At 41.4% G+C, this 23,493-nt stretch overlaps 1 protein-coding gene across 1 annotated transcript; it reads left to right on the top strand.

Annotated features, from left to right (window-relative positions):
• The first annotated feature begins 589 nt into the window (after positions 1–589).
• Positions 590–7,985, top strand: LOC124508360 (transmembrane and coiled-coil domain-containing protein 5B-like). The gene is made up of 12 exons (XM_047074724.1): positions 590–624; positions 1,356–1,505; positions 1,816–1,933; positions 2,261–2,308; positions 2,399–2,401; positions 2,838–2,906; positions 4,226–4,282; positions 4,770–4,829; positions 5,604–5,668; positions 6,311–6,386; positions 6,672–6,715; positions 7,787–7,985. Exons 1-12 carry the CDS (start codon positions 590–592, stop codon positions 7,983–7,985), a joined length of 924 nt encoding a protein of 307 aa, XP_046930680.1.
• Positions 7,986–23,493: the final 15,508 nt, after the last annotated feature.

Genomic DNA, 23,493 nt, shown 5'->3' with positions numbered 1-23,493 from the left:
TGAGAACCCAATATTTGTTTCTTCCTGCTGGTAGTAGTATTCTGTTGTCCATGCTGCTGTTTTTGCTGCTATTTTAAGATCAACTCAGCCTGTAACATCTAGAGCTTGTTAGAACTAGGATGGCAATAGACATAAATTTCAGGCAGCCAGCTTTATGGCACCCTCTGGCTCTTCTCTATCTTTCCTCCAAGTTTTCCTGGAGTTCTGGGTTAGAAATAAACTCCCAGGGCATTTGCCATTAGACCTATGCTTGAGTACTTTTAGTGCTTTACCTGTGACTGGAAAAATGTAGTCCAAGAAAGGGAAAGGTAGCCAAAATGTGAAAAATTGTGAAAACAGAAAAATTTCTGTGCTCTTGGGGGATTTGTTTAGGCAATTTTAAGTTAAAACACAATCTGAATTACTGGAATTTAGTAATCCAGGAAAGCAGGGGGGTCTAGAAGGCATGGGTCTCTTCTTGGCTCTGTCTTGCCTGGTCAAACTTTTGCCTGCTCCCTCCTGGGCCCGTGTGGGGCAATGTTACAATGTTGAACATTAGGGGCTATGTTTCTGTAATAAATGTTTGTGTTAACATTTTAGGAAACCCACAATGGAAGAAGTTGGACAGGACCCACTGGATGATGTGTAAATAATGAGGATAATAATAATAATTTAAAACATTCAGTAGGGGATCTGCAATGGGAAGGGTCTCTGCAGCAATCCAGTAAGGAAGAAAACCTCCATTGTGCAGGACATTATGTCCTCAAACCTGGATGGGAGGGAGGGAGATGGGGCGGGGGCTTCCTGGGGAGAAAAGGCTTTGGTTTCAGATCTTTGGACTTCCTCATACTATGATGGGGTTTTTAGAAATGGTTAATGACTCAAAAAGCAAACCAGTCTTATTTGGAGAAAGGATCCACTCCCATCCCTGCCCCCCACCCAGTCCGTGTGCCTACTTGACTGGGGTAGAAAATAAACTCCCTGTAACAAAAGGGAACTGAAGAAATTCCTCTCCCTCACAGATATTTAAATGCTTTATAGGTATATCTTAGATTCTGCACACTCTAAATAAGATTTTTTTAAATAAGTTGGAGCATAGTTACCTGTATGAAAAAAAAATATTCTGCCTTATAAAAGCTTTGTGTTTAAATGGGTTCCATTTATAATATTTAAAATTAAACTGTGATTTGACTCCAGGAATTTATTTTATGCAAAACACTGTAGAAATCAATTTATCATGGAAAATTACAACACAGGGCTGCTTAGACATAGTAACACAAGAAGATGGGAGGATAAATGAGATTACCAGGGAAATCTTTCTAGGGCCCCTCTGTTTTCCTATCCTGAGTTCAGTAATTAAGACAATTTTCCTATAGGCAGGAGATGATGGAAATACTGAAATTAAAAGTCACAAAACAAAACCTTGACTACCTGAACTTAGACCTTGAAAAGGACCTGCAGAGACTGGATGAGGCAAATCAGGTTCTTCTCAGAAAAATTCAAGAGAAAGAAGAAGCTATTCAAAGGTCAGGCTCTGCAGTTGGTGAGGCAAGGGCTTCTCCTCAACTGAATGGCCCTTGGAATAAAGAAGGTGGGAGGAAGGTTTCCTTTTTTCTCGGTAAATCTTGGTGTGTTAAATTCTGAAGCATGAACTGTGACGCCCCCAGAAGCCTTTATGTATAGATGTTTGCATTATGTTTCCACATCAGGCTGACATTGAATTGCCAGTGCATTTGGCAATCTCTCTGGTTCCCTGAGACCTTGGCAGTGGCCTCCTAGGCTAGGGTGCTGGCAGCTTCCTTATGACTGATCCACACTTGGGTGACTGTTTTTCAGTCTGGAAAGAGAGATTGCCCTGTCACTAGGACAAGCCAACGAGAGGGAGGAGTTGAACCATATTGTATCTGAGAAGGAGGAAGCCCTGAGGAACCTGAAATCAGAGACAGCAAAGCTGGTAAGGAGGTGTCTAGAAAAGGATCATGTGATGCATTTCGCTTGCAGTCTGCCACTGCTCTCTCTCTCTTTCCCAGAGGATCATCATCTATGGTTGTTTCTGTGTCTGGAGAAATCACAGCTGTTTAAGAGAGTGCTCTTGCTCTGAGAATGAAGTGCTTGGCATGGGGGCCCCAGGCCCAGGCGTTGTTCCCAGATCCTCTGAGTGGGGCCAGAGTGCAATTTTCCCCCTCCATGCACTTATCCTTAAGCCCTATTTTAGAGAAGGGGGAAGGGGAAAGTACCAGAGTAGAGCTGGTTTATCCCCATTACCTCTTCCTTTCCACAGGAAAAAAGCAACAAGGTTCTAGGCAGGAAGGTGGTGGAGCTTCAGAAGGTAAGGTGGGCCACCCTTGAAAGAGGCTCATTTCTTAGGAATCCGGACAGAATCAACTGAACTCCTGAAGTCCTCAGTCAGAAAGACCAGAAGGTGCAACCAGCTAAATGTGTGTGTTCCCTCCCCCCTGCCACATACTGGATCTCTTAGTGAGTCTCTTTGATTCACAGCCCCATTTGTTCCCTGGGATTACAGATCTGGTGAGAGAGCTAAGGGACTGTGGAAGGAGAAAAAATTTTTCCCTCCTCCCCCATATCCAAAGGATTCTGCCCCCCTTTCCCCTCCCTCTCTTCCTCCTTGCCTCCTTGTGCACCCATGTTCATGGCTTATGGGAACAGAAAGGTATATCCAAGTAGCCTGGAGTCAGACAGCTCCCATAGCAAGAAGGAGACACTCTTCTATCAAGCTTCTATCTGAGATCTAAGTTAATTAACCACCATTCCCTAGCCCTGAGACCCCAAAGTCTGCCACTATCCCAGATTTTTAGGTCTGTGTCACTCAGTCCACAATTTTGGGAATGGTATTTCAGATTTCAAGGAGAGTTAAGAACACCGGCCTTGATAAAGAAGCCCTAAAGCAGATGTTGGTAGAACTGAAGGTGAGTAGAGAAACAAACCTAGGGATTTTCTGGGAGATGTGTGTCAATTCTAGGTTTGGGGAGGAACTGCTTTCAAGGACTCTACCAGGCCAAGTATGTCTGTGTGCTTATCAGAGGTGCCAATGTCTTCTGTCCCCTCTACTTTACTTCATGGCTTATGGGACATTCACAACATAATTAGTCAAGTAACGGCAGAGTTCACTGCAATGTCATCCAAGCAGAGGAAGTTGCTCCAGAGAGCTCGTCACCCATCAGTCAACAGAGCACATGTTCTGAATGCACATCAGGACTCCCAAGAAGTTTAGGATCTAAATGACACACAGATATAGATGTTCAAGTAGGATAAGAATGCTGACTTCCATAATTATATAGAGATTGTCAATAATCCTAACTTATTTTCCAACCCATGGCTCATAGGCCAAAAAAGTTTTATTTTTAAAATTCACTTTATCTTTCTCTTCTATTAGAGGATAAACCAAATGAAGGCAAGAGTTTTTGTCTATGTCATTCACTCCTGTTTCTCTAGTTCCTCGAACAGTGCCTGTCACATATTAGATGCACAATATTCGCTGAGTGAATGCATGAAGTGGATGCCCAATAGAGGACAGAAGCACTATTGGGAAGCTTTCTGCAGGTTTATGTGGCAAATATGGCAATTTAGCTGAGACCACCATACCAGCCCTACTGCCCAGTTTTTCTCTTTTGCTCTGTGATTCAGACAGCATGTGAGTACTCCCTATGGAGAAAGAGGAGAAAGAGGCCAGGGAGCTTTGGTCAGTGGAGCTAGAGGAAGGAGGATGGTAAGGCTCAGGGACAGGGTGGTCAGATGACCGATGCTTAAATGTCAGCTCTGCCACTGGGTGACTTTTAAAGTTAAGCACTTGGAGCTCCTGGGTGGCTCAGTCGGTTAAGCACTCGACTCTCAATTGGTTCATGAGTTAGAGCCCCACATCAGGTTCTGTGCTTATAGCACAGAGCCTGCTTGGGATTCTGTCTCTCTCTGCCCCTCCCCTATTTGCTCTCTCTCTCTGTCTCTGTCTCTGTCTCTCTCTCTCACACACACACACACACAATAAATAAAAAATAAAACTTAAAAAAATTAAAATGATTAAAGTTAAGCACTTAATTTCTCCTTGATTTTGTCTCCTCATGTGTTAAACAGGGCTGCCGATAGTGTCCATCCTAGTTTGCTATAATATGTCCTCAATCCCTCAATATATGATAGTCATTTTTATCATATTTTCTGCTGGTTTGGATAGAGGGTGACCATTACCCACTTGCCTTCCATAAAAGAATGCTATTAACTTTCTGTGTTCCAGGTGAGGCTACAAAAGTCAACAGAATCCTGTGCAAAGCAAGAGAAGGAATTGCTCAAGGTAGAGGCAATGTCTCCTCACTGAGTTTTTGTCCAGGATATAAATAGGAGAGAAACCCAAAGATCTTAGAAATAGGACAGCTTGAGGCAGAGGATGGGGAGGAATAAGAACATCCAGCAGACAAATTTCTGATTCACATGCAGGTGAAGGGAAAGAGAGCTTATATTAGAAGTACTGCTTTTACCATTTCTTAAACATCCTTTTACCTCTTATACTCAGAATACTATTGTCGAATTCCAAACCTAAGTGTCCTGAGACTTCTCCTGTTTTACCTGATAGGCATTCAACAACCTGGGCAAACCATTTTTTCCCCTCAAAATTACACCATTCCTGCTCATGAGTGATGAGATCACTGCTCTGTGATGTGCTTGTTTTCCCTTAAAGGAACAGGTTGCTAGGTAACCAATGTCCAGTGTACCAGTTAGGGTCCCAGGGAGCAGCCTAGGCTTGGTTCTGATGAGATTTGTTAATTTTCTTTTCTTTCTAGATAGAGGGCGACTACCAATCTTTGCATCAGCTCTGTGAGGACCAGGCCCTCTACATAAAGGTACACTACCTGCAAGGGCAAGTCAGAGTAGAAGCAGAATTTCTCCAAAGCCGTGGACTCCTTAATTTCTCATTAGGATAAAATCTGCCACAGGGAAGAATGCCTTTTATACAATAGAAACCCTAACAAAACAGGCGTATGTTAAGGATTTACTTTGTGTCAGGCACTGGCACATACGGTATTTTTCTCCGGTAACTTGTCCAGTAAAACTATGGGGATGATATTATTATGATCAAGAGGACACGGGTTTAGAGGAGTTAGGTAATGTGCTATGGAAACACAACTAGTAACCATCAGAGATGGGATTTGAATACAAGCAGAATCCAAAGAGAATGTGTGTGTGTGTGTGTGTGTATATATATATATATATATATATATATATATATATATATATTCTAGATATCTATCTAGCCACAGTATGTATGTGTGTTTGTGTGTGTGTGTGTGTGTGTGTGTGTGTGTGTATATATCCATCTAGCTACAGTATGTATGTCCACGTGTGTATGTGTGTGTGTGCATATATACATATATATACATATATATGTATATGGTGTGTGTATATACATATATGTATATATGTATAAATATATCCATATCCATCTAATCACAGTATCTCCCAACTTTTATTAGAACATTTCCCTACTTGTGTGTGTACACTCATGCATGCACCATTTGGAATATTAGGAGTTAGTCTTAGGAGAATCATTCGTGACATTGCACTGAAATATAGGGGAATTCTTCATTATAACAATTTTTTTTTATTTCCATGGGAAGAAATACCAGGAAATTCTGAGACAGATGGAAAAGGAAAAAGAGGTGCTTCTTCTTGAAAAAGAAGTGTAAGTTTAGAAAATGATGTCCCTGATAAGTCCCCAGGATGTCTTTGAAGGGCAAAATGTTTCTCAAGCCAGTTTTTGGGGTGTGTGTGTGTGTGTGTGTGTGTGTGTGTGTGTGGTTTTTTGTTGTTGTTTTTATTCTTTGCTTAGTGCTTTCTTTAGGTCATAAAACTATTTTTCTATGCTTTGCCCTAGAATTTTTTTTACTATTTTACCTTTTACACTTAGATTTGCATTCATCTGGAATTTGTTTTTTATCTATAGTGTGGGGTAGAGATCAAGATCACGCTTTTCTGTGTGGATAGCCAAATGACCCAGCACCATTTATTTCAGAGAACATCATTTTCAGTGGTGCCTTGTTTTATAAGTCAAGTAACCATACATGTGTGAGACTTTGCAGTTTCAACCCAACATCAGAATTATGACAGGGTTATTTTTCATTGATTGTCTTTTTTTCTTGAAAATGGACCACATTTCCCTGGTTCTTTGTATGTTGAACAGTTATGAGTTTTGAATGTTGAACACTGTGAATGTTATCAAGAATCTAGGAAATAAATCATAGATGTCGTATGACTTAGAAAAGCACCTTTCACCAGTCTCTCAGATTATATAATATCATTCCTGGATCTGATCTTTTTCGCCCAGATTCAAAGCCCAGAACAACTCCTCCCAAATACTGAAACCTGGGTCAATTCTGGTAGAGACCATCCAAAGCAACATGGTATGTCTTCCGTGTCCCAAACTGGAGTTTTTTTTTATCCCTTCTTCCCCTGGCTTCTCTCTCCCTGCTCCCCACATCCCTTCCCCTTTTTAATAAACCTAGAGTTAGGACATAATGAAGCTTGGTACCTTGTGCTGCACTTATAGCAGCTAGGAAGTGGCAGTCAGGATTCAGATCCAGGTAGCCTGACCCCTGACTCCTGGGTGGCTCTTAGTCACCCCCACTACACTGCCTCTCTGTGACCACATGGACAGGCACAGCTGTGGCTTTTATTGCTTCCCATAGGAGAAGACCATCATTAAGAAACAGAAGAGAATCTTTTGGTACAGGTAAGTGGTAGAATCTTGATTTTTAGCTAGTCTAGGCTCCATTCACTCTGTAGAAGCGAGTGACTTGGTCAGGACAGAAGGAACAAGGATAAATACACCCACCAACCAGAAAACATCAGGCAGTTCCAAATTTCTTCCAGCCCTTCCTTCCTTCCTCAATACCAGGTTATGCAGAACTTGGTGGGTCGAAAAAGAAGCTATTTCTTCAAGATGAACACTGCAGGTTGCATTTTACTTTGAATTCCTGTTCTTATGGTCCTTGGTATGACCCCTTTCTATTTTCCAGGTCCTGAACCTAATAATCTCTCCTATACTCTTTGCTGGAACAACAGTTCAGGGTGCATTAATTTTCTGAGTTCTGTTTCTGTAGACTGTAAAATTTTAGAAAACAAAAGTCACCTGAACCCTCTGTGCCATTTCTTTTTTAATTTTTGAAACAAGGAGACTAACTCTGAAATGTTCCATGTGACACTTTAAGGAAGAGCTTCAATTTATGACATTTCAATGTAGTTTAAGACTGAAGGCCTTAGATTTCAGTGCAAAATTTTCTTGGGAGCACACAAGAAAACACACACACATGCACATGTTGTATTGTTTAACTTAGTCTCTTTTGACACTTGAAAGAAAAACCTGTCCTAATGATTTTGCCTGGATGTTAATGTCAGAGATGTCTAATCCCATTTCAAGTTCTAGAACGGCTTACTATAGTAGACCTGAAGAAGGCCACCGGTCATGTGTGACAGTCCTGAACATTTTCTGACAACCCCAAAAGGCCTGCCTCATATGTAGTACCTGGAAAATCTCCTTTTGCATCTCCAGCTTTTCTATATGGACATCTATTCTGTTGGAGGGCTTACTTATCAGGAGAGCCATATGAAATTCCTAACTGCTACATCAATCTTTTTCTGCCATCACCTATCCCCTACCCTCATCCTCTGTGTCTCTATTCCCCATCAGTTTTTCCCAAAGAAAGCAATTCACCAGTTATTTATGAGTGTAAGCTTCACCTCCTATAGTTGGATCGTGGGCTGTCTCTTTCCCCCCACAGTAACCGAGAATGTCTCTTTGCAGACATTTCAGGTGTGGTGTCTTCATGGTCATGATCTTCATTAGGCTGCTGGGCTATGTGCTTTTCCACCTGCAGTACATGAACCCAGACCTTCTTGTGGATGTCCTACCCATGGTAATCAGCAGGGACACCCTGAAGAGGCTGAGGGAGGTCTTACTTCCCTTCCTCACTCTAGAGGTGGAAGAAGTCCTACCACATTAGTCGGAAGTGATGTGGGGGGCTCCACACCACACCCAGTGGAGAGGGGGACATGGCTGCAGTCCCGTGTCAAGCAAGGATGGGACAAGAAGGAAGTGGGAACCTTGACTTGGACATCTGACCTCTTCATTTCATTCTCTTCCCTTACTTTCCCTTTGGAGTGGCTCTCTTTCAAATAAAGAATATGTTTGACAAGAGTTCACTGTGTTGGGTCTGTGAATTTGGTCTGTGAGTCTGGGGGCCTCCTTAAGACATTCAGTTTCCACCGGCGTTTTGAGAAAAGTTGCACTCAGAGTTAAGAAACTCCCCTCCACCAGTACTTCCATTCTCTGCTCCATATTAATGAAAACAAAGAAAAAAATCATGCCTTCATTTGTGACATTCTACACTCCCTCTGGGGTGGGCACAAAGGCCCTTCAACAAGAAATCAGGAGGTGGATATAAGGCTTGCTTTCATTCCATAGTTTAACAACACATTGTCTTTCCTAAAGCTCTTTTATTTTTATACTATGCTATATAGGAGTGGGATGTCCTGAAAAGCTGACCTCTTTTTTTTTTTTCATGTACACACACAGTTACTCATTCTCAATTGAGAAGAAAATTACCCTAAAGTTCAAGTGACCCATGAAAGTAGTGTATAAAATCAGCCAAACACGATTTTGTCCCTACCTGTCATTCAAATCCTCATTCAAATGCCGTCTCACCCATAATGTCTCCTCCGATCCCTCCGGACCTGAGACATCTTCACCTACCTTCTTCCTCACTTTCCTCTCGTGCCTTTGGCATCTCCTTTCTTGTATGCAGTCCTCAGGCTCTTGCTTTTTGGTGACCGCTTGTCCTTTCAAGACCATTCTTGATACAGGCTTTAACTGAATTTCATTTGCAGGGCAATGTTGGGATGGAAGAGATACACTGTATGTTTGCTTTGACTATAGACCTGACCCTGTCCCACCTTTTTTTTTTTGAGGTCTGGGGAGGAGAGGGTGAATGGTCTCAGACTGGCTCCTAAAAAATGAAAAACTGATCAACAGCACCCTCTTGTGGCCATATAAAAGCTCTTTGCATTTCAGCGGGTGTCTCCAAAAAGGGCAGGAGCATGATCAGCGAGTTGAAGCAGAAAAATGGATCAGTTGTCACTTTGGGACAATTCTCTTTATGAGGTCTAGTAGGTCCAATTAGCATTCCTTAATTAAACAAATACTTATTGAGCTTCTTCCTTGGACAAGGTAGTGCTCTAGGCACTGGGGTTATAGCAATGAATAAAATACAAAAATCTCTGCCCCCATTCTAGTGAGTAGAGGTAAATAATAAATAATTAAAATATAGAATATATTTTAATATATATAAATATATATATAAATATATATTTTGTAATTTTATATAAAATTATATAATATATAAATTATATAAAATATAAATTTATATAATTTTATATAAAATTTTATATATTTTAAAATATATATAATATATATAATAAATATATATAATATAGAATATATAGAATATAAAATATAGAAATATGAGATATTGGGTGCTATAGCAAGTTAGGTGGGGGAGGAGGAAGGGAGTTATGGGGAGCAGCAGCTGCAATGCTCACTTGAGAAAGTCCCATTAATGGCCAAGACCTGAACAAAATGAAGAAGCCGTGTGGATGTCCAGAGTGGGGAGGGGTGGTGGTGTAGCATGGCTGACAGGGAGACAGCCAAGTACACAGCCTTGAGGTTGGAGTGTGCATTTGAAGTGCCTCTGCTGATTCCATGCTCATATCTTTGTAATGGTCCTTCCATTAAACTCTTCATTGGAATCCTCCCAGTTGAATTCTGGTTCCTGCCAGTACCTTGGCTGATACCATTTATTGGCTAGAAGGATTCCTTAGGCTGGAGGGTTTCAGTATTTGGATGATTCTATGACTATAGGTGTACGTGAAGAAAATAGCTGCAATTGGCCAAGAAATGCATAGCCAGAGTATTACTTCCTGAGCAGTCTCCAGTCACGCAATCCCTCATAAGTTCATGGAACTCCTAGGCTCTCCTCAAGCACCAAGTCCTTCTCACAGATACATCCTAGACAGACCTGGGAGCATCCTAACATTCAAGACTGGCTAGGAAATCTGAACTTGGGAAAATAAGGACATAGTAGGCCCATACTTACAGTCAGCGATCCAGTGGGGATTTGGAACCTTGAAGTTGTGTTAGAAATCTATGTTGCAGAAGCACCAGTGGTCTTTTTTGCCACCCAGAGAGCCTCCCTCCAACCAGGACACTGGCTCCAGAAGGGCCTAGATGGCATTCCCAAGTCTGGGAAGGAGAAAAGGGGTTACTGCTGCCTTAAGTGAGCAGTGGTGGCCTGGACGTCTGACTTCCAGCAACTGGGAGTTTACCACCTCCCAGATAGCCATCAAGTTCTGAAAAATTTTAACAAAATAATACAAAGCACCTAGTATAACAAGGGGCACATGGTGGGTATTTAACTAATGTGAGTTTCCTTTCCCTTATATGAGAAAAGTTTGTCTTTACCTAGTAGTTCATCTTAGTTCTGTCTTATAAAGCTACACAGTAAAAATAACAGTTTCTGTCATATTTTAGTCACCAAAATTGAACAGCTTTCTGTTTTCCAAAAGAACATTCCCAGGTCCTTTAAGCAGTCACATGACATGGCTTCTAGAATTGTATTATCTTAGATAACCTCCCCTGGACACCTACCTACCGAGCTGAACAGAATACTACAGATGAGGTCTGACTGACAAAGTACAGTGGCCCTATTTATTCTGAACAGTTACTGCTTCCCGAGAGTTCATTAGCCATTTTGGCAGCTGTAACAAACAAAGATATGTACTTGGAGTCAACCAAGATCCTTAACCTTTTTGAATATGAATTATTCTTATTCTACATCCCCTTTGTTTTGTATTTGTACAGATTAAAAGATAATACTAAATGCAGGATTTACCATGTGCTCAATTACCTTTTTTTTTTTTTTGGCTTGGTTGCTTCATTCAAAACCCTGATTCTATGAAGGAATTGATTAGCCCCTTTAGATGCCAGAGAGACACGTGGTAGAGTAGAAACTGCTGAAGCAGAGAGGCTTGGGTGTGACATCTCCTCTGGCCTTGTAATAATTTGTTGACCCCAGGCAGCTAGTTAACCCTTCCTTTAAGGTAGCTAATCATTCTCTCCCCCAGGAGCCTGTTACTACAGCTGCAAATTCTTTCAGTATTCTGAAATGGAATTTCTTTGGGTCTAGAGGCTTGAATTCAATTAAATGGATTAGGTACCCTCCTTATATCTTCTCACCTATCTTAAAACTTAATTACCTGTTAACTGTTTCAGGCTATCCTTTTTATCATGGGAAAGATCAATTTCCTTGATAGAGAGGGCTGATGTGAAACAGTACTCTTATCTATTAATATTATACCCCATGCCCTAAGGAGGGGCCTATCTCTTTCATTTCTCCTGTTCCAAACACAGCATTGGAAATGTCTTTTGTAAAAAATGCACTTTGTAATATCTTTTTGCAAACCCCAGTGTTGTCTTGAAAAAAAGCACTGAATATGGAGTCAAGCCTTGGACCCTGGTCCTGGTCTTTCTGTTACTTATCTAATTTTATACAAGTCACATACGTTTTCTGGGCCGAAAGTTGATTTCTGCATGCTTTCTAAGATCATTTGTGCTGACATATTTTGATTCTATGGACTACTCCACCCACATCCTTGCATAAGTGAGAAATAGCCCTTGAGTAGCCTTCTCCAACCTGGTCAGCCTTCAGCCCTTACAGCGATCTTAGCCCTTTCCTGGCCTTTCCTCTTTCCCAGGGGATCCATCTGGAAACTGGAAGTGCTTTCATCACTTTTTCTTGTCAGGAGTCTCAGTGGGTGATACTCCTGTAATTCTTACCATCTTCAGATAGTTTCTTAGGATGTTGCCTAAGAATATGTAAAGAAGTTTGGTTTAAAGGCTTCAATCGGGGCGCCTGGGTGGCTCAGTCGGTTGGGCGTCCGACTTCGGCTCAGGTCACGATGTCTCGGTCCCGTGAGTTTGAGCCCCACGTCGGGCTCTGGGCTGATGGCTCAGAGCCTGGAGCCTGCTTCCGATTCTGTGTCTCCCTCTCTCTCTGCCCCTCCCCCATTCATGCTCTGTCTCTCTCTGTCTCAAAAATAAATAAATGTTAAAAAAAAAAAAAGGCTTCAATCAACAAACATTTACTCAGTTCCTAGTATGTGCCAGGCACTGCACAATAAATGCACTGGAAGGCAGAGGTGAAGGAGGAATAGTTCAAGAAATAAGCAATGAACCATGCTCTCAACGACTCTTGATTTTGTGGCAGATTCTAGCACTCAACATCAAGGTTAGATGTAACTCTGAAGCTTCTCTGAAGTATAAATGCTGACTTAATTGGAGCTCAGAACTATCAATAGCACAACATATATTGATCATCTACTATATTGCAGACATTGCTAGATATGGTCTTCATTTCATAGTTTGGTGAATGGCCTGAGATTATCCAGTTAGCAAATCGCAGAGCCAGGGCTCAGGGGCCACCTCTTGACTCCCCCAGGACAGTTGCCTGTCATGTCTCAGATGTAATAAAGACCCTCAAAGTCATCTCCCAATCCAATATTAGTCTTCCTAATTAGTTGAACTATTGAATCAGTTAATTGTAATCAGCTACGTATTTTCCTAAAGTTACTCTAGAGATCAAGTATCATTCCATTCACTATGTGAAATTTTGGAGCTTAATTATATTTCTAGTTTCATGATTCCAATTAAAATTAAAAATGCTTTGGATAATGCCTTAAGGTATTATGGGTCTTTTATACCTTCGTATGAATACAAGGTGGGAGAACTGGATTTTATTGGGGGGCTGCTGAAATATTAAGGCCACAGTCACCTGCAGGTGGGTGAGGGTGTTGAATTGAGGGAAGAGTAGGGAAACTTAAGTAATTATTAGAGCAGCTTTGCCTGAAGGGGTCTTGAGAATCCTATGTAAAAGCTTCAATTCTCACATGTAGCCATGTCACTCTCATGTTATAGCTGTTACCATTATAAAATTGGACCTAGAGGGACTCCAACCCATCCCAGGGGTGCCACTGTCCCCTGCAGGTTGCTCTTCTGTAAAGCTCAGTTGAAATGTTCATAGTGGGTCTTTTCCCTGCATTCCACATATTGAAAATATTGCTAGAATTTTCCTGCTGCAAATGTAGGTGGCTAAGAGATTTCTTACCTTCCAGGCCAGTTTAACCTAGAATTACACAAAACCACATGGCAGTTTAAACTTTCTACAGGTCACACTCAGTGTTGCAGTCTGGAAATAAGAGGTAAATCTGAGAGTAGGTGCTGAAACGTCCACCCACCTCTCCAGGCATGGTGTGAGTATCTCTGATCTAGGAAACTGATGAGTCTACATGAGCCTGGAGCCTAATGCACCAGTGACTTCCTGTGAAATGGGAAACCTATCTCTTCTCCTTGCCTTACTGGGAAGATTACTGTTGACCAACCTTACAAGAAAAAAATTTCAATTCACCAAATTTTAATGTCCCTCCTGCCTGTGCTACTGTGCTAGGAAAAATAGGCACAACACAACACAATTGTGCATTTCATTATATAATTCCTACCTTGAAAGAGTTTATAACCTATTAGCAAGGGAAAAAGAAAGTGCCCAGTAACTCTAATGTAAAGAATGAAGGCACTACCAATAAGAGGATACAGAGTGCCAAGGAGGCTCAAAAAAGATTACATCAAGGACAGGAAGGAGCTAATGGGGGAGGTGTCACTTGATATAAACACTAACAGAGAGATGGCATTTCAATCCGTGAAGATGCAGGAGGAAGAGCTTCCTAACTGAAGGGAGGGGCGGAATGATAATCCCAAAACTCCCCCAGGCTTTTACATAATCTAAACTGCCCAGGGAGAGGACAGAGTTACACAAATCCTTTGAATATTGAAAGAAAATTCTCCCAGGAGAGAAAATCTTAAGAGCAGCTTCCTTGATTACTGATTGTTGAAGAGACATTGTTAACTATTCACTTACAGTTGGTACGCAAGAAAGTTCAAGATGGATTCAATAAACTTGTACCTCCAATGGATTAGATTTCTGGGGATTAGAAGAAGAGTGTACCAGATAATCCTGAGGGCCCTTTATTGGTTTGCAAATTGACCCTCATACACAGAGGGCAAGGAAAGACTGAAGCGTCAAGTCACTTCAGATCCATAGGTGACTGCTAGCCAGAATCTTAAAAGTTTGTATAGAGACCTGAAGCAGGTTCTGTGAAATACCACATCCAGATGATCTCAACAACACATGGCTCTTTCAAAGTGACGTCCTTGAGGCAGCTTCTACTGCAGGGAAAGCAGGTGGAAAGCACATTCCAAGGACGGGGCAGCAAGGAGCTACCCATTGCCCAGTGCAGCACATGTGTCATTAGTGGTCGAGTCCTCTTGATGACCTCCTCCAGCACCCTCCTAGGTTAAACTTCCTAAATTTAAAATTCAAGGCCGGTGATTCCCAGAAATACTCAGACCAAAGTGGCACATTATTTAGTAAAGGAAGTGAAAAGAGAAAGAACATTTTGAGGGCCTGTGGAAGAGGAATCCAGTTATTTCCTTTACACCAGAGAGTGTCAGTCTTAGTAATACATTAGAGTCACCGGGGATATTTGAAGATCTTGGTGCCTGGGTCCTAATCCCAGATTGATTTCATTTAGGGGCACTGACGTTTTTGAAATGTCCCTGGTTCCTCCCAACTCCCCACCACAGATGATTCCAGTAAACAGACAAGGCTGAGAACAACTAGCTCTAAAAGTGTTTACAGTAACCTCCAGACTCTTTGGGCAAAGATGAGACAGCGGGGGGCGGGGGGTGCTTATTTCCAAATTGGGTAAATAAATGAGGAGAGGCAGGGACATTTCTACATAAGAAGAGAGTTTCACTTCAATACGAAAGCTCCCATTCTGCTTGTCCTTTCTTCGTATCTATAACTGCTTTGGCAAATTTCCAAATCTTTGGGTTTACATTTGCTCTTACCTCCTTTGCCTTGATAAGATAAGTCTCTTTAGCATATTGGGTCCTTTCTATTCCATGGAAAGAGTATAGAGATCAGGTAAAGCAACAACTTGCCCCTTTCCAGATGTGGGAGGAAGAAGAATGGCCCTGCCAAGGTATCCACATCCTAATCTCTGGAGCCTGTAAATATATACCTCATAGGAAAGCCTGTAAATGTGATAAAGTTAAAGATCTTGAGATGGAGAGATTATCCTGTATTTTCTGAGTGGGCCCAATGTAATCACAAGGGTTGTTACAAGTGAACGAGAATGGAAGGAGTCAGAGTTGGAGGAGATATGAAGCCAGACGCAGAAGTCAAAGAAATGGAAGATGGAAGGGGGCTGTGAGACAAGAAACACACACAGCCTCTAAAAGCTGCTAAACATTTTACACACATTATCTTACTTAGTCCTCCCAACATCCTTGTTCTTTTTTTTTTAATTTTTTTTTTTTTCAACGTTTATTTATTTTTGGGACAGAGAGAGACAGAGCATGAACGGGGGAGGGGCAGAGAGAGAGGGAGACACAGAATCGGAAACAGGCTCCAGGCTCCGAGCCATCAGCCCAGAGCCCGACGCGGGGCTCGAACTCACGGACCGCGAGATCGTGACCTGGCTGAAGTCGGACGCTTAACCGACTGCGCCACCCAGGCGCCCCCCAACATCCTTGTTCTATAGGTCCTTTATTACCCCTTTCATGGAGGAAGAACCAGAATCTCTGAGGGGTAAGACTGGTATTTCTTAGAATCTAGAATGTCACTAATTATAGCATGCGCCATTATATTAGGTGCCACGTGGAAAAAAAGACACTGCTGATTAAACAACATGTCATCAACACACACCATTTCTAATTCTAAGTCAAAAATCACAAAATGAGATACAATCTTCCATGTGATAACTCCTACATTGCCTTGTAGAAAAATCAAGTGTTAAATTCTTTTTTTTTTAATTTTTTTAATGTTTATTTATTTTTGAGAGACTCAGTGACAAAGTGAGAGCAGGGGAGGGGCAGAGAGAGAGGGAGACACAGAAGTTTTGAAGAAGGCTCCAGGCTCTGGCCTATCAGCCCAGAGCCCGACATGGGGCTTGAACCCACGAACTGTGAGAGCATGAACTGAACAGAAGTCGGACGCTTAACCGACTGGGCCACCCAGGCGCCCCAAGTGTTAAATTCTTTAAAACATGTTTTACTTTTTTTTTTTTTTAATTTTTTTTTTTCAACGTTTATTTATTTTTGGGACAGAGAGAGACAGAGCATGAACGGGGGAGGGGCAGAGAGAGAGGGAGACACAGAATCGGAAACAGGCTCCAGGCTCTGAGCCATCAGCCCAGAGCCCGACGTGGGGCTCGAACTCACGGACCGCGAGATCGTGACCTGGCTGAAGTCGGACGCTTAACCGACTGCGCCACCCAGGCGCCCCAAAACATGTTTTACTTTAAAAAAATTCCTCTCTGGAGCCCTTAAAGCCGCACTGCCCAGTACGGTAGCCACTAGTGACATATGCTTAGTCCAAAATGAGATGGGAAGGAGGTGTCGCACGCCTTAGACTTAGTATGATCAATAAAAGAAAGTTAAATATAGAAAAATTTTTTATGTTGATTACACATTGAAGTGATAATTGTTTGGATTTGTTGGATTAAATAGGATAACATTAAATTAATTTTACTTTTTTCTTTTTCCTTTTTAAAGTGGCTTCTAAAGATTTAAAACTACAATGTGGCCCATGTTCTATTGCTATCGGACAACACCGCCTTAAAGCATGTGGGTAATCTGCCTATTTGGTAAAATAGCACAATTCTGGAATGATGGAGTTGTGTGTGTGTGTGTGTGTGTGTGTGTGTGTGTGTGTGTGTGTGTTTCAGAGCAGAAAGGATGATGTGCACAAGATCTACAAGATTCAGGCAGGGTGGGGTGTATGTGGGTTGTTGGAAGTGGAAGGGGTCAGGGCAAGATGCTCATTTATGTATTCACTTTGGAATATGTCACTTTTTAATTTATTTATTGCATTAAAACATATATAACATAAAGTTTACTATTTTAATCATTTTTAAGTGTATTAATTCAGTGGCATTAAGTATATTCACAGTGTTGGGGCGCTTGGGTGGCTCAGTTGATTAAGTATCTGACTTCGACTCAGATCATGATCTCACGGTTTGTGAGTTCAAGCCTGGCATTGGGTTTTTGCTATCAACACACAGCCGGCTTCAGATCCTCTGTCCCCCACTCTCTCTGCCCCTCCCCCATGCTCGCTCTCTCTCTGTGTGTCTCTCTCTCTCTCCCCTTCCCTCTCTCTCTCTCTCTCTCTCTCTCAAAATAAATAAATAAACATTATTTAAAACATATATTCACAGTGTTTTTCAACCATCAACGCTATTCATCTCCAGAACGTTTTCATCTTTCCCAACTGAACTCTGTACCCATTTAACAATAATTTCCCACTCTTTCCTCCTCTCAGCCTCTGACAACCGTCATTCTACTTTTTGTCTCTCTGAATTTGACTACTCTAGATACCTGACATAAGTGGAATCATACAGATCCTTTTGTGTCTGGCTTATTTCACTTAGCACAATGTCTTCAAGTTCATTCATTCCTTTTTAAGGATGAATAATAGGGGCACCTGGGTGGCTCAGAGGGTTAAGCATCCAACTCTTGATTTCAGCTCAGGTCATGATCTTAGGGTTGTAGGATCAAGCCCCATGTCACGCTCCATGCTGAGTGTGGATCCTGCTTAAGATTCTCTCTCTGTCCCCTGCTCATGTGCTCTCTCTCAAAAATAAAAAAAATTAAAAAATGCATTTTAAGGATGAAAAATATTTCATCACATGTTTATACCACATTTTGTTTATCCATTCATCTGTTCCTGGATGCAATGTGTCCCTTTGCACTTGCTATGTTACTTATAATTGTTCTACTTTTGATGAAGGGCTTTAGCTCTGATTTATCTCATTTTCTTTTGTAATTGTCCAATGGAAGACTTCTGGCATAGGGGCTCTTAACAGATACCTTTTAATGAACTGAGCTATTTACAAATTGAACAATTTTTTAGAAAAACCAGGAGCACACATTCTCTGCCAAAATGTCAATATATTTTGACAAGTTAGAAGAAACTTTGTTAACAAATAATTTGTCATAAGGTCTCCCTAACATGACAGTTCTATTGGGTCCTGAATTCTTGTGATAGGATTTAAGTTTAGGAACTTAGGGCTACTCTACTATAATATTTATCCAGTGCCTCCTGTCTACAGCCTTTGGAAAGTAGACATTCTACAAGATTACTTGGCGCTAGTGAATCTGTGCATAGCAAACCAGGAACCAGGATGCAAAAGCCTTTCCCCCTGCAATGTCTCTCCACTGTCCTCTATTAACAAAGCTTAACACTTGGCCAACTGACAAAGGAAAAAGGAAAAGTATTTGTGGAGCCATGATCCATTTTCACAGAGCAGGCAAAAAAGGATGAATTTGAAGCTCAGAGTCAGTAGTCTGTAACTGGCACAAAAACTTAAGATGAATGGTGGAGCAAGACCTATCCAGCATGATAGGCTGTGCAATCCTACTCTAGCAGGCAGGAAGGGAAGGAGTTTGTTAGGACTGAAGGATGAAATGTCTAGTGATATGTAAAGGAATATTTGTTTTTTGAAGTCCCCAAAGATGCCTTTGGGACCTGAAATGGATAGGAGAACCCTGACTCCAGGAAGACAAGTGTTTAACACTGTTACCTGAAAAAGATCATACAGTCCATATCTCATGCCCAGTGCTGGTGACACCATATATGTTCCTTCAGCAAACATTTAATGAACATCTACTATGTGCAAGTGCTACTCTAGTCACCAAGGCAACAGTGGTAAACAAGGCAGTGCCTGGCCTCTTGGCCCTTAAAACAAAACAAGACAATGGATATGGGACAAAACAACAAACTAGTAACAAGACAATATACAACAAAAAAATTAAAACATATGAAAGACAACATACAGGAAACACTCCGGGTGATGTCATAAAAGGTAACAGGAGAAGGGTCAGCTGAATTAGATGGGGTACACTGGAAAGGTTGATCTGTTGAGGTGGCATTCATGTTGAGAACTAAAGGAGCTAGGTATGCAAGGAGCCAAGAGAAAAGCACTCCCAAGAAGAGAGAAGAGCAAGGGCCAAGGCCTCAAAGCCAAATTAACTGGCTTTGCTCAGAGTGGTGCTGGGAGGAGAATGAGGCGGGGGGAGACAGAGAGGTCAGGGAGGGGAAGCATTCCTTGTCAACAGCTTGAGTATATTAAGGCCAACTCACACCCCTGCAGCAGGCAGAGGTGCTGACAGAAAGAAGAGCCCTAGGGTCCCATAAAGAGAAAGAGAAATCATCTGAATACAATGTCTGTGAATATCCTTGGGATACTTCAGCATGGGTGGTATGATATCATGTGTCTGTAGTCCAGCTTCAGCTGGTACTCCAAACATGAATGCAGCTGGCCTCGGGGGTCAGCTAGCATCGAATCAGAAAGCCTATGCTCTAAAGGCAACAACTACATGCACTTCTCTTATCACTCAATGGACACTAGAAGCTTGGGTGATGAAATGAATTTCAAAATGAGTTGTATCTACAAAATTAATGGCTAGTTAGTATGTCTGAATGTAAGGAAACTGGCTCTTACAGGTAAAATTAAGGGTATGCAGTTGGGCAGACTGGCCAAAATATTTTTAATATACTCCCTATTCATGCATGAACAGAGAGTATAGGAATCCAATGAGGTATATAGGCTATACCATATGTATGGAACTTAAGGCTTGATTCCAAATTCGTTCTGTTTCCAGCCACTGAGGATTGCTAATCCATGACCACTTCCAACTTCTTAGTAACTACTATATTTGTTGTTGTTGTTGTTGTTGCTACAAAAGAACCTAAGAGAGTCTGCATGACCAAATTGGCTTATATCCATTTGCAACACATTTCTCTAGTGACAAAAAACTGGCACCAGGCATTTAACAGAGAACAACTGGAGGAAGCAACTTTCTTTAAATACAGAGGAGGATTCTAGATTTCAAATTTGAACATAACTAACTGCATGAGAGTATGGACATTTCCTGCAATTGGCAGGAAGTTCTCCAAAATAAGGCAAAGTCCATCCCAGAGCAGAAGGGGTATGGCACAAGAATAGTAGAAGTTTAGACAAGAGGCTCTAACACCCTTTCGACAATGTTTCTAGTATGAAGAGAACTGAAACTGACACTTGGGAGGGCTGGGCACAAGTGTGGACATGTGAACTGTTCTAGAAGTATGGACAGTGTTCTTTCCAACCATTCCCACGAGTCTTCTCTATCTTATACCCTTGGTGGTTCCTAGAATTTGGGATATATCAGGCCAGGCCCAGCTCTCAAGACATGAAGGAAAATATTGTCTTAATACTTACTCCCTTCTAACTCACAAAATAAGTGACAATATATTGGTGACAATTTCTGTAGCCTCACCCATTCTTATACATTTTTCTACAAAGTTCTTTCAGTCATGTTTTAGAGTAATAAAAAAAAATAGACCAATGAAGAAAGTCAACATTACATATGGAAAAAGTTAATTCTAGAAGGTTAAGTGGGAATTATGGAATTAGAATTTATATTCTTTTTACAGTGCACCTATAGAGAAGACCAGTAAAATAATAACTGGGACCTAGAGCTGACACTTCCTGAGATATTAAAAAGTCAAAGGAATAGAAATTTATGGAGGCCTTGAGAATGTTTCTCAAAGACTTTAATAAAGAGAACCTAATAAATCAAGGGTGCAAGCTCTGAATGGATTTCCATACTCTATCCTCTTGTCCTGCACACATAAGACTAAGGCAAGTCTGTTTCTGGAGAAAGGACTGTTCTGATGGCCAAGGTTGGTTCAAGCACTCCTGATGTCCTTGCAGAACCTCTCTTGGACTGCCTGGCAGTCTTGGATGCTTTTACCCAACTTTCCTTCCCTCATCCTTTAGTTGTAGTCAAACTGACATCATAGTCTGATTGTTCTCCCAAGTTTTTCTGGCTCCCTTCCCATTTTCTCTCATATGCGTGTCACCTAATAACATTTTTGCACGTTTAATCACATTTTAGTATCTGCTTCTTGAAGGGCCTGGGCACATAACTCTTTCTATCATTTTTCTCCATGTGGGAAAATAGACATAATTAATTCAAAGCCAGTTCCTTCTCTCTTAGTCCTGGAGGTCACTAAAATCTGGGTGGAAATGTGTTTACTTTGAAAGCAGGATGTATCTTTGGTGATCCTAATCTGATGTTATTAAAGTCCAATAAGTGTTTCTCTTTTAGAAACAAGAACATAATCTACTTAGATGATAAATTGTAATTCTTAGGAATCTCCTTGAATATCTGCAAAGATTTATTTTTTTAAGTTTATTTATTTTGATAGAGAGCAAGAAAAGGAGGGACGGAGAGAGAGAGAGAGAGAGAGAGAGGAGAGCGAGAATCCCAAGCAGGCTCCATGCTGTGAGCACAGAGCCTGACATGGGGCTCAATTCCACAAACTGAGAGATCATCATCTGAGCCAACACTAAGAGTCGGATGCTTAACTGACTCAGTCACCCAGGCATCCCAAATATCTGCAGAGATTTAAAATGCCCTCCAGATATAAGACAACCACATCATTATTTTCATAAAACAAATTTCCACAGGAGTAACCCAAGTTTTTGTTTAGCACTTATCCACAATTAGGTATGAATGAGACCTTAGGAATCTTTTGTTCTAACTTTCCTCTTCTCCTCCCCTCCCAACCACTTTTTTTTCAGAAGGGGAAATTTAGGTTTGCCCAAGGGCTCACATGCTGTTGGGTCTGAGACCAGTTCTGACACAGGTGCCTGAATGCTCATCACTGTGCTGTGGGCACCTGTCTATGATGCTTCCAGCTGAATGGGTCTCTGAGCAATGGGCAAGCATTCAAGGGAAACTTTGGTCCACATTGTGAGTGGCCCCATGCAAATTTGGGGACATAGTAATGACAGCAAACTAAGCGTTATGGGAACTTGAATTCTTGTTTAGTCTCTCCTAATAACTGCTGCTTGGCCTTGTGTAATTCCTGTGGCATCTTTGGATCTTAGTCTTATCTGTAAAATTTTGGTGTCAAACTCAATAATCTTCAAGGACCTTTCACTCTTACATTTGGTGTCTGTCCTTGGCAGACTACATGGGGAAAGGGGTTGCCAAATGATTAAATACAGAGTACAGCCAAGGGAAGTAAGTCATGGATCCAAGGAATATTTGAGCCTTACACTTTAATATAAATATATAAGTTTTTAACAAAATTAAGCAGCAGTGATTTCAATGCTATCTATATACTACCCCAGCATACACAAGCACACAATGAAAATATCCCAAAGTATCTCAAAATTACCCAAGTAAGTTAAACTCAAACTGAAAACAATTTGCTGTACTCTCGCCTCCATAGAAAATTATCCAACAAATCCTGTTTGACAGTCATTTTTTTTATAAAGAACCTATCAGTTCACTAGCCTCTTCAAATGTAAACTCCTATCAGAGCTAACATTTGGCATCATATGATCATTTAAGAATAAAATTGCTATTGCCTGGTTTGAAATCATCTTAAAAATTTAAGTGGTGAGGGGCTTCTAGCTGGCTCAGTTGGTAGAATATGTGATTCTTGATCTCAGGGTCATGAGTTCAAGCCCTGCATTGGGCATAGAGATTACTTAAAAAAAAATCGTAAAAAAATAAAAATAAAAAAGTGTTTTGCCTGTGGTCACGGAGAAAACCTAAAGCTGTTTATTTCATCTGTAATTTTAGGTTCTGTGCCATGAGTTTTTTTTTAAAGTTTATTTATTTGTCTATTTTGAGAGAGAGAGAAAGAGAAAGAGAGAGAGAGAGAACAAGTGGCGGAGGGGTAGAGAGAGAGGGAGAGAAGGAATCCCAAGGAGGCTCCATACCGTCAGCACACAGCCAGATGTGGGGCTTGAACTTACAAGCTCTGAGATCATGTCCTGAGCTGAAACCGAGAGTTAGACATGTAACCGACTGAGCCACCCAGGTGCCCCATGTGCCATGTTTTGATTGCCATATATGTTGCCTTCTCTTTTCTTGTCTCCAAGAGAAAAATTAAGTGGTTTATGGTTTACTAAGATCATCTCACACAGTACGCAGTACTGGGTTGTACTGTTTGTCCTCTACCTGCCCTCCCAGTCAGCTATCACCCTCTTCTACCTGCTCTGGAAGTTAGCTTGTATGAATGGTGTCAGTAGAGCTCCTCTGGACCAGTAGAGCTGGCTGGGCCAGTAAGTGAGGACCAGCCAATATGAGCACCTATACGACATAAAGAGCAAGGAAAGTGAGAACAGGGTATTGATTCTCATGGCTACTCCCTGAAAGGTTACTTGTACCTGGCTGTCCCTCAACCAGGATCAAACAACCCAGCCCTGCTCCTCCCTGGTCCTGATAAATTTTTGTCTCTCACTTTGATGTGTGGAGATGAAAGTGATCCACTGGACTAGGCA

The sequence above is a fragment of the Lynx rufus genome, unplaced genomic scaffold, assembly GCF_022079265.1.
Source record: "Lynx rufus isolate CCGP_SWC_20201006 ecotype Redwood Valley unplaced genomic scaffold, mLynRuf1.p SCAF_13, whole genome shotgun sequence".
In the NCBI taxonomy this organism is placed as follows: Eukaryota; Metazoa; Chordata; class Mammalia; order Carnivora; family Felidae; genus Lynx; species Lynx rufus.
The sequence above is the reverse complement of the archived record's forward strand: the minus strand, read 5'-3'. Positions and strand labels throughout refer to the sequence as shown.

Bases quoted from the DNA above. Each gene is read 5' to 3' on its own strand.
- LOC124508360 (XM_047074724.1), top strand. From the start codon at position 590: ATGGAAGAAGTTGGACAGGACCCACTGGATGATGT. The intron at 1,934-2,260 runs GTAAGGAGGTGT...TCCTTTCCACAG, and splicing joins AATCAGAGACAGCAAAGCTG to GAAAAAAGCAACAAGGTTCT. The intron at 6,716-7,786 runs GTAAGTGGTAGA...GTCTCTTTGCAG, and splicing joins AAGAGAATCTTTTGGTACAG to ACATTTCAGGTGTGGTGTCT.